The 14,033-nt window shown below is 42.7% G+C and overlaps 1 protein-coding gene across 2 annotated transcripts in view; it reads left to right on the top strand.

The window, feature by feature from the left end:
- Positions 1-14,033, top strand: part of ARL15 (ADP ribosylation factor like GTPase 15) — a 395,820-nt gene that overhangs the window by 21,757 nt on the left and 360,030 nt on the right. The window contains exon 2 of one of the 2 annotated variants that reach the window (XM_032337414.1): positions 7,614-7,670. The exons of the other annotated variant lie outside the window; for it this stretch is intronic. Within the exon in view, the coding sequence (XP_032193305.1) occupies positions 7,614-7,670 (57 nt within the window). The remainder of the gene's footprint in view (positions 1-7,613; positions 7,671-14,033) is intronic. 2 annotated transcript variants of the gene reach the window in all.

A 14,033-nucleotide genomic window follows, 5' to 3' on the forward strand; every position in this document is an offset into this window, starting at 1 on the left:
GCAGATGGGGACTGCTTGGCCTGGGCTTCAGTGAGTTTGAGAGAATGCCTCTTCTTTGCCAAGCACCTGATGCTTTTGTACTTGGTCCAGTAAGGTTAGTAGTCATCTTTTCTAATGCTTGAGGACTGGTTTCTAAGGCTCAGAACATGTAAGTTTTCTGGGGTCATGCCCTGAATTATTTGAACACAGGTCGCTCTCAACTCAAAGGTCATACTTAGCTTTCTTCCCTTTCCACAATCAGAAAAACGAAGTCCAGACAGTCTAATTCATAAACCAATAAGCTTTTTGACTCTTCTTTTTTTTTTTTTTTTTTTGAAAGATTTTATTCATTTGTCAGAGAGTAAGAGCACACAAGCAGGGGCAGCAGAGGGAGAGGGAAAAGCAGACTCCTCGCTGAGCAGAGAGCCTGATGTGGGGGCTTAACCAGATGCTTAACCAACTGAGCCACCCTGGCGCCCTGATTTTTGACTCTTTAAAGGGCTTGATCCCACAACCCTAGGATCACAACCTGAGCTGAAACCAAGAGTCGGATGCTCAACCGACTGCACCACTCAGGCGCCCCCTAACTTACTTGGTTTTGCTGGCACAGCCACTAGAGTGTAGACTTCATGAGAGCAGGGGCTCTGTGCACTGCTTTAGTCTACTGCACAGAGGACACTGCTGGGCACAAAGTAGGTGCTTGGTACTAATGTGTATTTATTTAATGAGGAGGATTAATGCCATGAACACGGCCCTCAACCTGGTCATCTAAACTCCCAAGCCTTTCAAAAGGATGACCTTGTTACCACGCTGTAGCAGTGAAGCATCCCAGGGCCATCCCATGCCTGGGGATTGAAATATTAATACTGAGCTCTTCCTTTGTCATTGTGTCTGGGCCATTCTTTTCCTTACAGTTAATGAGAAAGACTTCTTTGCCACCTTAAACAAAATATGCACTGCAGGTCTCTTCAGTAATCCTCCGTGCTCTTAGAAGTCCATTCCACTCCTTAAAATCAGAATTTGGCAGAGTTCTGCCATGGACAAGGGGCTGGTGCCTATATTCAGTTTCTGGTGGCCATGCGCCTTTTCCCTAGGTACTGAGAGTAGAATACTTGTGTTGGGAGAAGTCTTTATGTCTAGATAGTCTAGAAAGTCATGGAGATTTGTCAGAAGTGTTGACTGTGGTTGGTAAGTGCTACTGCATTCAGGTTTTTAAAATAGGCTTTGGTAGTCCAAGTATCGGAACCATCAAATACTTGTGAACTTGCTATTCTCTTTGATTTCATTTGCATTCATTTGTTTTCAATGATTAATGACTTTGGACTCCCAAGTCGGAAAGATTTGGGTTCCCAAATCCTAATTCTGTCTTGTGCTGACTGTGGTTTCCCCACCTCTATATTGAAGAAGATAATAGTGTAAAGTGGAATGCATCACACTTCCATTTAACTGTCTTAAGGGACTATCCTTCTTGTTGAGATTACATGGTCTCTACAACTTAATCTGTTAGGGTTGGAATTGTTTGGGAAATAATGGCTTCAACAAGGTAGATACTTGTCTTTCTTCTCAGGTAATTCTGGAAGTTGTTAGGGCCGGGCCCTATGATGCTACTGCTCAGCATATGGACTTTAAACTCCTTGTTCAGAGTGCTGCCAGAGCACCTGCCATCACTTCTGCCTTCCAGGCTGCGGGGTGGAGACAGTGTGGAAGAGCGTACCTCCCTCTGTAAGACTTCAGACTTTCTGATAATCTCATTGACCAGAACTTGGTCACATTGCCATATATAGTTACAGAAGAAGCTGGAGGACATATAACTTTTTTACTTAGAAACCGACTTCTCTGTAGCTCTATTCAGTTATTCTTCACCTAGCTGTATCTCTCTGTATCTACTTTTTTTTTTATTAAGATTTTATTTATCTATTTAACAGAGAGAAAGATCACAAGTAGGCAGAGAGGCAGGTAGAGAGAAGTGGGAAAGCAGGCTCCCCGCTGAGCAGAGAGCCCGATGTGGGGCTCGACCCAGGACCCTCGGATCATGACCTGAGCCGAAGGCATAGGCTTAATCCACTGAGCCACCCAGGTGCCCCTATATCTACTTCTTGAGATAACTGAGTTGTTGTTCTCTGCTTTGTAGATCTCTTTTTTGTGTAGTTTCTTTTTAGTCCTACTTTTGGCTTCCTCCTAAATGTAGGCTGCTGTGATTCTTCATGGTCATGAAGTTACTTAATAGCTTAGCTTTTTGTATTCTCTCAGCTTCACTTCCCTCTGCTAACTGCTTCATCTTCTTGGTGTTTTTCCATTCATATTTTGGAGAGCAAGAATGATTGGTCTAGCCCAGCTCTCCCTGCTGGGCCACACCGTGGTTGTTGGCCAGCTTGAAGATGGACGGCCTTCTAGTTTAATCAGCTGTAGCAAGCTTGGGGGTGAGCCTTTTCTGTCTGCAGCAGTCTAGAGGCAGAGCGGGCTTTGTAGCTTAACAGGCTGCTTAATCCTTGATAAAATCCTGGACAAATGGAGCTTCCTTTAGTGCAGGCAGTTAGAGGTTAAGTCTTAAACGAACCATGTTTCGTCTATTAATATGCATCATAGATAGAATGTAGACAGTAAGGACCAATAACAGATTGAGAAGTGATTATTTAAAAATAGGATTTTTAAGGCCTGTACCAGTAGCCCTCTGATGCTTGCCCGTCCTGTGATGGTTCATGATTCTACTTGGGTCATGCTCAGCTGGAACTATCTTCTGTACTTCTTTTCACCTAGCTAACTCCTAATCTTTTAGAACTCTGTTAAGGAGGTTTCCCCCTCTAGAAAGTCTTCAGTGGGTTCAGCACTCCCACCATGTCTCCCTAAACCTCTTTGTACATACCTCTCATTATGTTGAACACATTTCTTTCTATTGTCGTTGTCTGTCACAAGTCTGTTAAATCACTCTCCTGCATTAGAAGACCACTGATGCCAGGGTTTGGTCTCCTTTATCTTTGTATATGTAATATTTGCCAAGCAATGCCTGTCACGTTAATGATGCTTAGCAAGGTTTTGTTTTGTTTTTTTAAACATAGAATGTATTATTTGTTTCAGAGGTACAGGTCTGTGAATCATCACTCTTATAATTCACAGTGCTCACCATAGCACATACCTCCCCAATGTCCATCACCCAGGCACCCCATCTCTCCCACTGCCCAACCCCCCAGCAACCCTCAGTTTGTTTCCTGAGATTAAGAGTCTGATGGTTTGTCTCCCTCCCTGGTCCCATCTTGTTTCATTTTTTTCCCTCCCTACCCCCCAGGACCCTCGCCAATTTCTCATATCAGAGAGATTGTATGATAATTGTCTTTCTCTGATGGACTTACTTCACTCAGCATAATAAGGGGTTTTTGTTTGTTTGTTTGGATTGAATTTATCTTCACTGCCTCATAAAAAGTGAAGGCATAAACTCCCCAAGGCAAATGGTATTAATTTTTAATCTGGTAAATAAGAGCGTTTCATTCCTTCTTGTACTATTTAAGTTAGAATTTTCAAAAAGAGAATTGTTCTTCAACATTGAGCCAAAATCATCTGTGTGGGTCTTACCTGTGACTTTCAGTGCTGTTTGCAGAAGATTGGCCAAAACGTTGCTGTGATGAAACCAATAAACTTTGGTAGGATGATTTATGCGTGTGTTGGATTATTTCTGCTACATGACTTCACCAGTCTCTGAGGTTATTTCTGCTAGATGGCTTTTCAGATCTTTGTGACTAAATTTCACAGAAAGCTCATGCATAGGGTGTGTGTGTGTGTGTCTGTGTCTCTGTTAACAGGTGAGGGCAAGGATTTCTTTTTAAATTACTAGGTGAACTCCTGTGTCCCATAGCCAGACAGCTAGTGATCCCTTGGGAGGTATAGGTGCTCTTGGGATGATGGCGGCACTTTGACGCCGGAAAACGTTGTAGAAAATGTCGAGAGGCCAATTTTGTTAGCTTTGCTTTAGGTGTAAATGTTTCTTTCTAGGTTTATGATCACCCTCTGATGAAGCTATAAAATAGATGCTGAGGAACAAAATCCTCTACGTTTTGTAAACAAATTGTATTTTATAAATAAACACTTAGGACTTTAAAAAAAAAGTTATTTCTTATTTGGGGAAAGTAACCTTTAGAGCATACTGAGGGAGTTGTTAAATAATTCACTGTTAATGTTTTCAGTGCCAACACTCACAGAAGAGAAATACTGGGTTCCGAAGTAAGTGGCATTCCCAGGGCTTTGTTTCTGTCAGTCTGGAGGAATGACTAAAGCATGGTGACTGGTGGCATGACCTTTACTGAGGGAGGATTCCACCCACCCAGCACTTTGAGGCTCACATGCACTGTGGAATGCACTAGAACGGGTCTTCTCTGTCCACAGTTCCCCAAATCTTGCATCTTTGCCTCTAGCGCATTTGTTTTGGGATGCTGTCAAGAGAACCTGCTAGAGCGTTGCTTTCTTTGGCAAGAGATGAGCCAGGTGTGGGCCTCCTTCGAAGGGCTTCTAACTGCTCTCCCTCCTCTCCTGTGGCCCCAGTTCGGATGTTACTCGTCGTACTCTACAGAATTGGCCTTGGCTAGATAAACCTCTTAATCTTCCCACACGCAGAATTACAGAGGAGAAAATAAGGAAACATGACCATCTTTACATCAGGATGGGTTGCATAACACATCAGGTTATTAAAATAGCTTTTAGAAGAAGAGAAATGGAGTGTTTTTACACCCTCTGGAACTGAAAATTTGTTATACCTTGAAATTCATTTTGGACTGTTGTAGTAAATAACATTTGCTGCCATTTGTTGAAGATTTTTTTTTTTTTCTCCTTTATTTTCATGCTCACCTTTGAATTTTCTTAGGGAAAACAACAGTAAACTGTAAGTAATCCTATTTCAACTTGAATATTTTTCTTCTGGATTACACATGTTGTTCTAGAGACATATCTTAACAGATCTTAATTTTGACAGCATCTGTCTTGCACTTTTGTCAGACCGCAAAGAGGAGATTGTTCTGAAGGCTATTGTGAAGAACATTCTTTAGTTCTTAGGCACGTCTGCATGTAGATTTATAGATGCTGATTTAGAGGCTACTGGGTCAGAGTTTATCTGGGGTAGAGCTTCATTCTTTAATTGGAAATAATTACTCATTTTTCATTCTCAGCTGTGTATTATGTCCCATGGGTTTACCATTAAAATGAGTTCTTGCAAATACAGCATCTGTACAGGGAGAGAATATGAGCTAATCCATTTTAAGTATCTACTGGTTCTTCTACCATGACCAGAGGAAGTTTATTATGCTTTCAGCCCTCTTTATCTGACTCCCTCTAATTAGAGGAGAGACGCCGCGTAGTGCAGAAGGCTGCTAGAGCTGGATGGTGGTCCTGCTGCTGGGCCAGCGGTGGGATGCCACGTGAAGGCACTGTGTATTGGTAAGGGGAGGAAGGAATGAATAATAAGGCTAGTTAGAAGAAAATGCAGTTAAGTTCAGGATTTTCAGGCTAATGGCTTTGGCAATCCCAAAACAGTACTTTTACGTTTTGGGAGTGTAAAAAAGAAGGATTGGAAAGTGGGTTTTTAAATAACTAAGCAGTGAACATCTCCCTTTTGAAAGGTAAAGCTCTCACAGAGTCCTTCTCTAATGACAAAGTTTAGGACTCCTTTATGGCCCCCGGGACATCTACTTACAAATAGTGCTCAGTAGCAGTTAGGATTAGGAGGCTGAGAGACACAAAACCGTTTTTAAACAAGTTCAGAGTTGGTCTCTGTTCCATGTACTGAGTGTGGAGGGGTTGGTGTGGCAGCTCCACTGTCACACGTGTCCCCAGGCTCACTCATGCTTGGGCTCCTCTTCATGGGCCTGTCTTTCTCAGGGTGCACTCCCGCTGAGGAAGCCTCTGGAGCTACAGCCAGTCTCACAGACTACAACAAGCTGTTTCTACAGAGTGGAGAAAGCTCGGAAAGACAGAAGAGCGAGAAGGGTCCCTCTTAGAGGCTGTACCCTATGTTCACCCTTCACTTAAATCTTGTTATGGAGAATTGAGTTACAGGACCATTCCTAGCTCAAGGGATGGATGGAAAATAGAATTTTTTATTCCAAGTGACCGAAAATAAGTTAGTCACTTGTCGCTTGGGGGCGGGGGGGAATAACCTTTTCAGCTTACTGAGGGTTGTTAAATCAATTTGTATAAAGAACAAATTGGTGTGACTTTCAAAGGTGGAAGGGAAGAATGAATGTGGGACCTAGGGGTAGTGAGTATTCTGTCTCCCAGCTGATGGGGGGAGCCTCTAGCCTTGCCCCAGGGTATTTTCAGTAAGGCTTTTCATTCAAAATAAAGAAACCTAGTAGTGTTGATGATAGCTTAATGAAACATTCCCCAGAGATTAAGTCATCAGTCACTTGTTCTGAACCAGTAGCACCAGTGAATGGAACCTTCTGAAAGTTTAGATTAAAAACTGCACCCAACAAATTATCTTCTGAGTTTGATTTTTTCCCCCCAGTGTTATTTTTTATTTGGATGTTCATGTATACAGCGCCTTTGGCTTTCAATCTTTTCCTTACCAGTATTCCAGAGTTCAGTTTCTTAGAGTCAGACTTTTTTGAAGAATCAATCTGGTAGGACTTCTTGACCTTCAGAAGGAATATATCTTTAAAAGCATTTTGGCTACCATGGGAATCAGGAATCCTGTAGCTCTGCTTCCTTGGCACAACGGATGACAACCGTGACTGAGATTTGTGGTATTGTAAATGTTTATGTAGAAGTTCTTTACTTTACAATAACCATGAAAACAGTGTCAAATTGTACAGAGTTATTTTGACTATCTACCAACTTAATGTGCAGACGTTTCTCCAGTTAAAATCATATTTGTGTTTGGTATGCATGGTTTTGCAAGTGGGCATGAGTTTTAGGAATCTGAACTTGATTTGGGAGAAGTGGTAAATTCTAAAGGGAATACTGCAGTGATACTCAGAGACTGAGAACCTCAGTCATCTCTAAATGCAGCCCTTTCAAAATGTTCAATATTTAACTAGGAGGTTTTCATTTCTACAAAGTTACTTTTCTTTTTTTAGGGAGGGGCAGAGGGAGGAGGGGGGAGACAATCTCAAGGATGCTCCACACCCAGTCCAGAGCCCATGTGGGGCCCAGTCTCACAGCCCTGAGAGCACGACCTGAGCCAAAATCAAGAGTTGGTTGCTGAAGTGTCTGAGCCATCCCGGTGCCCCTACGAAGTTAACTTTTCCATAAGGACTGTAGACATTTATGGCCAAAGAATTGAACTACATAAGTGCTTATAAAACTACTGCTAACAGAGAATTAAAAATTGGATATTGGAGCAGAATTGAAATGAAATCAAGCCATTACAACAAATCCCATTTCTTATATGATACTGAATTGAGTTGTTACTGCGATTGAAGGGCCTGCTTTCTAGTCCGTGATTAAAGCCCTGTGCCACACACTCTGTTATTGACAAGGTCTTACGTGAACTGGCCTAGAACAAAAAGGAGGGAAAAAATTCTGCCACTTGTTCACAAAGCAGATGTCGGAATACAGCAGATTTTCTTTAAAGAGGGAAGCAAGTCAAGGGGGGAGAAGTCCGTTCCGTGGGACAAACATTTAGTTGTAATTTCTTATTCTTAATCTCGTAGAGAATGTCTGAATGTATCCAGATCTCATTTGCCGTTTGTAGAATTGGCATTCACACGGTAAGCGCTGTGTATTTCTGCAGTACCAAATGTTGTGAAAGTATATATGAAGAACTGAGTGTTGGAGAGCACATGGAACCATGGGATTTGCCCTCCACTGCTGGTGGGCGTGTAGATTTCTACACCCACTTTGGAAAACAATAAAGTTGAATGCCAGCATATTCTGTGATACAAGCAAATCTACTCCTAGGTATATGCCTCAGAGGAAATTGTTCTGTAATTCTAAGACGACTTATGCAGTGACTGGCCCTAGAAATATTCATAAAAACACAGTGTTAGGAATGTCTATTAGTAATGGATTGGATTAATTGTGGAGTTTTAATTTCCTAGTATGCTGTACAGCCACAGAAATAGATGACTTAAGAAATGTACATGAACTCCAGCTGTACAATTGACAATACATTTTACTGTCATAATTTTGAATGAAAAAAAGACAAGTCACAGGAAAATACATGCAGTTTGATTTCATTTCTACAAAGTTCAGAAATAGCAAAACTGAGCAATACATTGTTGTAGGACTGCATATATAAAGACGCATTATAAAGACACGCAGAATTTTAGAGTTTACCTTTCAAGGCAGTGGTGGTTGTCAGCAGTGAGTGAATTTTGCTCCCAGAAGATACGTGGCAATGGCCTTTTGGTTGCCACAGCTGAGCTGGGGGTGGGTGGGTGGGTAAGGGGTTAGTGGTACTATTGGCAGCTAGCAGATGGAGGCCGGGGCTGTTGCTAAGCGTCCAACCACACACTGGTTAAGCAGGTAAGGATTATCTGGCTCAACATGCTGATAGTGTTGAGGTTGAGAAACTCTGCCCTAAGAGATTGGAAGGAAGGGGGAAAAAAAGTCTTAAATGCTTCACTAATAGTCTTCTTAACTTGAACGGCATATTTGTGGTGTTTGCTTTATAGTCATTCTTTGAACTACATAATTCCTTTATATACTTTATTGTACATAGGATGTATTTTGCAGCAGAAAAAGAAAATCCCAACCCACTGTAGCATTTTTTTTTCTCTCTCCCCACATCCGTCTGCTATCAGTTGACTCAAATGCCCTGAGCCAGTTTCTTAATTCAGAAACCTGGAGTGTTATCTCTGTGGAAGAGCATGAAAGAGGACTTTTCCAGTCTTAAGACTCAGCAACAAAAGTGTTGTCTTCTCCCTTTGAAGGCTTAGGTGGAGGGGTTTCTGCGACCGTGGACAGGAAATACAATGATACTTACTTCTGAAGACCAAATTATTTCCCAAGGAAGAATTTAAAAACTTGATGATTTTGTTTCCCATCGTGTACAAAAGAATCCTTCACAGGTGTGCACACAAGTTTAAGGAACTTATCAAATGGTTAAAGCAAGAATTCGAGGTAAATGATATGACCACAGGTTGTAGGGTTGAGGGCAGCGAGCCTAGCTTGCAATTGTCCTTTGATCCTCCCCTGTAACTCCTACACTGGCTGGGATGTGGGACGTGCTGAGTAGCTCTAGGTCCCCTTACTTCCATTAAAGGGAGCAGTTGTCAGCCATAAGTTGAATTTAAGAAGAATCAGATTTTTATTCTTTTTTTTTTTTTTTAAGATTTTATTTATTTATTTGACAGACAGAGATCACAGGCAGGCAGAGAGAGAGGAGGAAGCAGGCTCCCCGCTGAGCAGAGAGCCCTGATGCTGGGCTTGATCCCAGGGCCGAAGGCAGAGGCTTTAACCCACTGAGCCACCCAGGTGCCCCAGATTTTTATTATATTACTTGTTTTAGCTGCTTGTCTTGCTGAATATCTCTTCATGTGTTTCATGTGTTCATTCACGATGCTGGATTTCATACATAACCTTTACAGGCTCAAAACAAAATTGGGTGGCATTTGTTGGCAATTAGATACATAGGTTATTTGGGAATTAGACATGTTTATTTTATGTAAAGTTACTTTGTGAGCATGACTTTTTTTTTTTTTTTTTTTTTTTTTTTAATCTTTGGAGGAGCAGATGCTAAATTGGGTTTAGCTATGCAAGAGTAGACTCAGGGCAATGTCTGTGAAGGATAAGGGGGAGGGAACAGAAGAGAGAGAGCCTTAAGGCCATGCTGCTGGGTTGACTCCCTTGCATGGAGAATGGGAAGAAGGAAGGACGTTTAGACAGCAGGGAGCTCCGGAGGAAGTTTTGGGGCAGGTGGCGGCCTCCCTGAGTGAAACTGCTTGTTGGAGGAGCCCTGGGATGGGCAGGAAAGGTCTGACTCTGGGACCTCTGCATACCTAGGCATTGGCTGGCAGCGGCCTAGGAGAAGCAGAGCCTCCCATGGTGGACGTAGAGTTGTGGCAGCTGGAGACTCGGTCATCTGTGCCTCTCTGGACAAAATCTCTGAGCATGGCCACCCCAGGGAGTCCACACAATATGATATGGACAACTGGTACCTGTGAATCCTGGCACTGTTGATGGCAGGCATTGTTTAGTTCTTCTGGAATACCTAGTGCTTAGCCTGGGCCACAGACCTGGGCCTCTGCTTGTTAATGAAGAATCTGTGGCTGTGGACGAATTCTAAGGCTGATAAAAATTGTCCCTCGAAGGAGGGGGCTATGGACTGAGGTATTCCCCTCCCCCATTTCATATGTTAAAGCTCTCTAATCCTCAACTTGAGGGTATTTGGAGATGTGGCTTTTGGGAGATTATTAGGTTTAGATCAAGTCGTGAGGGTGAGGTCTTCATGATGGGATTAGCCCTTCCGAAAGACTGGAGAGTTTGCTCTTTTGGGGCTGTAAGGTGGCTTTCTAAGAGGCAGGAAGAGAGCTCTTGCTAGAACTGGACCATGCTGGCACCCTGATCTCAGACTTCTAGATGAATGAAGGCATAAAATTTAAGCCACCCAATCTATGGTATTTTGTTATGGCAGCCCAAGCAGACTGCAACAAAGAGGAGGAAAAATCTTGTGGATTGTAAATAATATAAACCTGAAATCTTGGCACCTGCTGGAAATAAAAAGTTCTAAAAAAAAAAAAAAAAGTATGGTTGAGTTTATGGGGTGAGAAATGGTCTTAGGTGACTTTTTATTTCTATGTGTTTCTAACATGGACAAATAGCAGCTGATTAAGCCCCTAAAAGAAAAAAAAAAAAAAAAAAGGGAAATAAAGGCCAGTTTTTTACATATTAAGAATCCGTAATGTGAAATGAGCAAGACCAAAATGGAATATATACAGGACTTACACACCGAACACTTCCAAGGTACAAATGTGTTGTATACAGTGAATGCATACTGAACCTTAAACATTAAAAACTTGAATAAAAATCATTCCTGAGACGACAAAGGCTATCCTGTGCATGCTATCCATTCTTCTCCAACATTTGGCATAGACAGAGCTTTCTATAGGAATTGAAAGGAAATGCTTTGAGTGCCCTAAGTCGGGAGACTGAAGAAAATAAATCTTGCAGGCAGGAGACTTAAGCCACAGGTGGAGAAACTGACACTTCCGCAGTGGTTCTAATGGCTACCGCGGCCTAGAACAAACTGCAATAGTGAAGCAGGAGAGCCTTTAAAACCAGAAGTTAAGCTCCTCGTCCTGTGCTGAGTAGCGCAGGAGATAATGTGTGTTCTCCGGAATGTGATGTCCTGATGTATTACAAAGAAGTAATTTAGTTTTTGAAACAAAAGGAGTCCTGTTACATGGATCTAAACTATTTTGGATATTAAACAACATTCACTGGGCTCTGGTCAGGAGGAAGGAGCGGAAGTAAGTTCAGTCCAGGAGTTTACATTACAATTGTGGGTCTATGATTTTATGAAATCCTGGCAAGGGAAACCCACCATACATGAGAATATGATTTTGAAATGAATCTTCTGTGGTCACTTGCAGATTAACTCTGGGTTAAAGGGCATGTTGGGGGCATAGTTTAGGACTTTCCTTTGGAATGTCAGTGTGCGTGCCCTCCCAGGAAACTGGATCCAGCTCTAGGGACTTCTGAGCTGGGAACAAGAACCATCACACCCACAGCACAGCAGCTGGTGGTGGCCAGAAGCAGTGTGGAGCTGTAGTCTGAGCATGGAGCCACCTTTCTGATGGATGGTGAACCCCTTGGATCAAAACTAAATGACGAGGCCTGAAGGGAATGAAGTCAGGGCAGTTATCAGTCCCCCAGGATAGTATTGATTAAAGCACATGACCCCACTGGCCTGTTGTTGCCTCTCTGGATCCAACACTTGCAGGAACTAATTCAGTCTAGTGATGAATGATATTTGATCTAAATACCAGTAACATAACATGCATGGTTAGAGCCTTTGCTTAGTAATAGAGCTGTGAAAACTCTAGATTTGTCTGACTTCACAGGAAGTGTAAAATGCTATTATTTTACCAGCAAGCATTCATCGTTTAGAACAATCAGTTTGTTTAAAAAAAAAAAAAAAAAAAGGGATCCACATTCATCCTGAGATCAGTTCATTCAGCAGTGGGTAATGGTTATCCTTACTGAGCTAGGACATTTGCTTGACCCTGCCAAACTGCTCCTATGCAACTTCTGTGACTTTTCCCCCCAGGAGGGGACAGGGAGAGCTACCTATGCTAGTACAATAAAATGGGAAAACACTTTTTAAAATCTTATTTAAATTCAAGTTAACATATAGTGTGTTACTAGTTTCAGGGGTAGAATTTAATGATCCATCAGTTGCATAGAACACCCAGTGCACATTCCATCAAGTGCCTTCTTTAATGCCCGTCACCCAATTAGCTCCTCCCCCCAACTCTCATTTATAAAACTGCTAATTTCCATCTGGCTTTTTAGGCCTGCATAAAGATTCCCCTAAACTTCGATTGAGTTCTTATAATGTACAGTGCCACATGTAAGGGCCCTGCATTTATATTCTATTGCTGCTGAGGCAGATGACTACAAATTTGGTGGCTTGAAAGAACATAAATTTTATTATTCTGGAGGTCGGAAGTCTGAAGTAGGTTTCACTGGGCTCAGAACACGATGTTGGCAGGGCCGGGTTCTTTCCTGAGAAGAGCACCTCATCCTTGGCTTTTTGGGCTCCTGGTGGCTGCCTGTATTCGGTAGCTCAGGGCCCCCTTCCAGTAATGACAGCACTCCCAACTCTGCTTCAGTTGTCACATACGCTTCTCCGTCACTCCTGACCCTCTAGTCTCCCTCTTTGTAAGGATCCTTAGGGATTCAGTTGGGTTCTTGTGGGTCATAATCCAGGCTAACCTTTGACTGAATCAGGAGTCACATCTGCAGAGGGCCCTTTTGCCACGGAACAGAACATGTGTGCAGGTTTTGGGGACTGTGATGTGCCTCTCCTGTGGGGGAGGGCAAGGAGTGTTCTGCCTCCCACAGGCACCAAAGGGAGAAGTACAGAGCATTCTGTACAACTGTTGCTCGTTCTTGGAGGGAAAGCAAGTCAACAACGGTAGGCAAGTCCTGATGCTGGCATTAGGAGGTCCCCATCATGTGTTAACACCAAGGTTAAATACTTGTGGGACGGACTGAAAGTCCTGTTTGTGGGCTCTTCAAATATTGGGGACAATATTTGCCCCCAAATATTTGTTCCTGAGCAACAAACTCAGGAACAGGTTGAATACGTGACCAGATGGAGAAGACTGGTGTTGGCACAACAGGTATGGTCTCCTGAAGACTGCAGCCTAAATACGCGTTGTAAACTGTGTGGGCTGCAGTGATACGTGCGATAATGATAAAGAAATGAAAAGCTCCACGACCAAATGAGGCACTCCTTCCCTGAAGACACTCTGTGTAATTGAACAGAAATGAATGAAGATACTGGCTTGGCTCTTTTAATAAAATAGTAACCGTGACTTAAACAGCAAATTTTTATTTCATGGAAAAATCTAGAGACTTGGACTCCTTCTGGCTTGTTCTTTCATTGCCCAGGTTCTGCTCAGGTGCTGGCTGTAGACAGCTCACTGCTCCTGCGTCTTTGTTAGACTGTGGGAAAGAGAAGCAGAGGACAAGCAGTTCCTTTTATGGGCATGACCTGGGAGCTGCACACATCACTTCCCCTCACCTCCTGAGTATTGGAACTTGAGTCACAGGTCTACATCACTACAAAGGAGGCTTGGCGATGGGGACTCAAGGATGGAAGACTCTGGGGATTCTGTTCTTGAAATGTAGAAAAGAATGGGCATTGGGGGACAATTTGCAGGCTCTTCGTGAGGAAATGAGATAAGGCAGACTGTTCGATGGCTGGAGTGTAGACCAGTGCGGTATACCTTCAGGAAAGTGTGTAGTACAGTCACTATTGCCTGTAACCATTATCTCTACATACATTGAATGAGCACATGGTGTGGCAGCGAGAGTGATCTTGTGTTTGTGATGAGTGTAGCTTCCGGTTGGATTGATCATTGATACTTTTTGGGCCAAGATTGAATCTCATGTTTTATTTA

Source organism: Mustela erminea, chromosome 3 (genome assembly GCF_009829155.1).
Source record: "Mustela erminea isolate mMusErm1 chromosome 3, mMusErm1.Pri, whole genome shotgun sequence".
NCBI classification, from domain to species: Eukaryota; Metazoa; Chordata; class Mammalia; order Carnivora; family Mustelidae; genus Mustela; species Mustela erminea.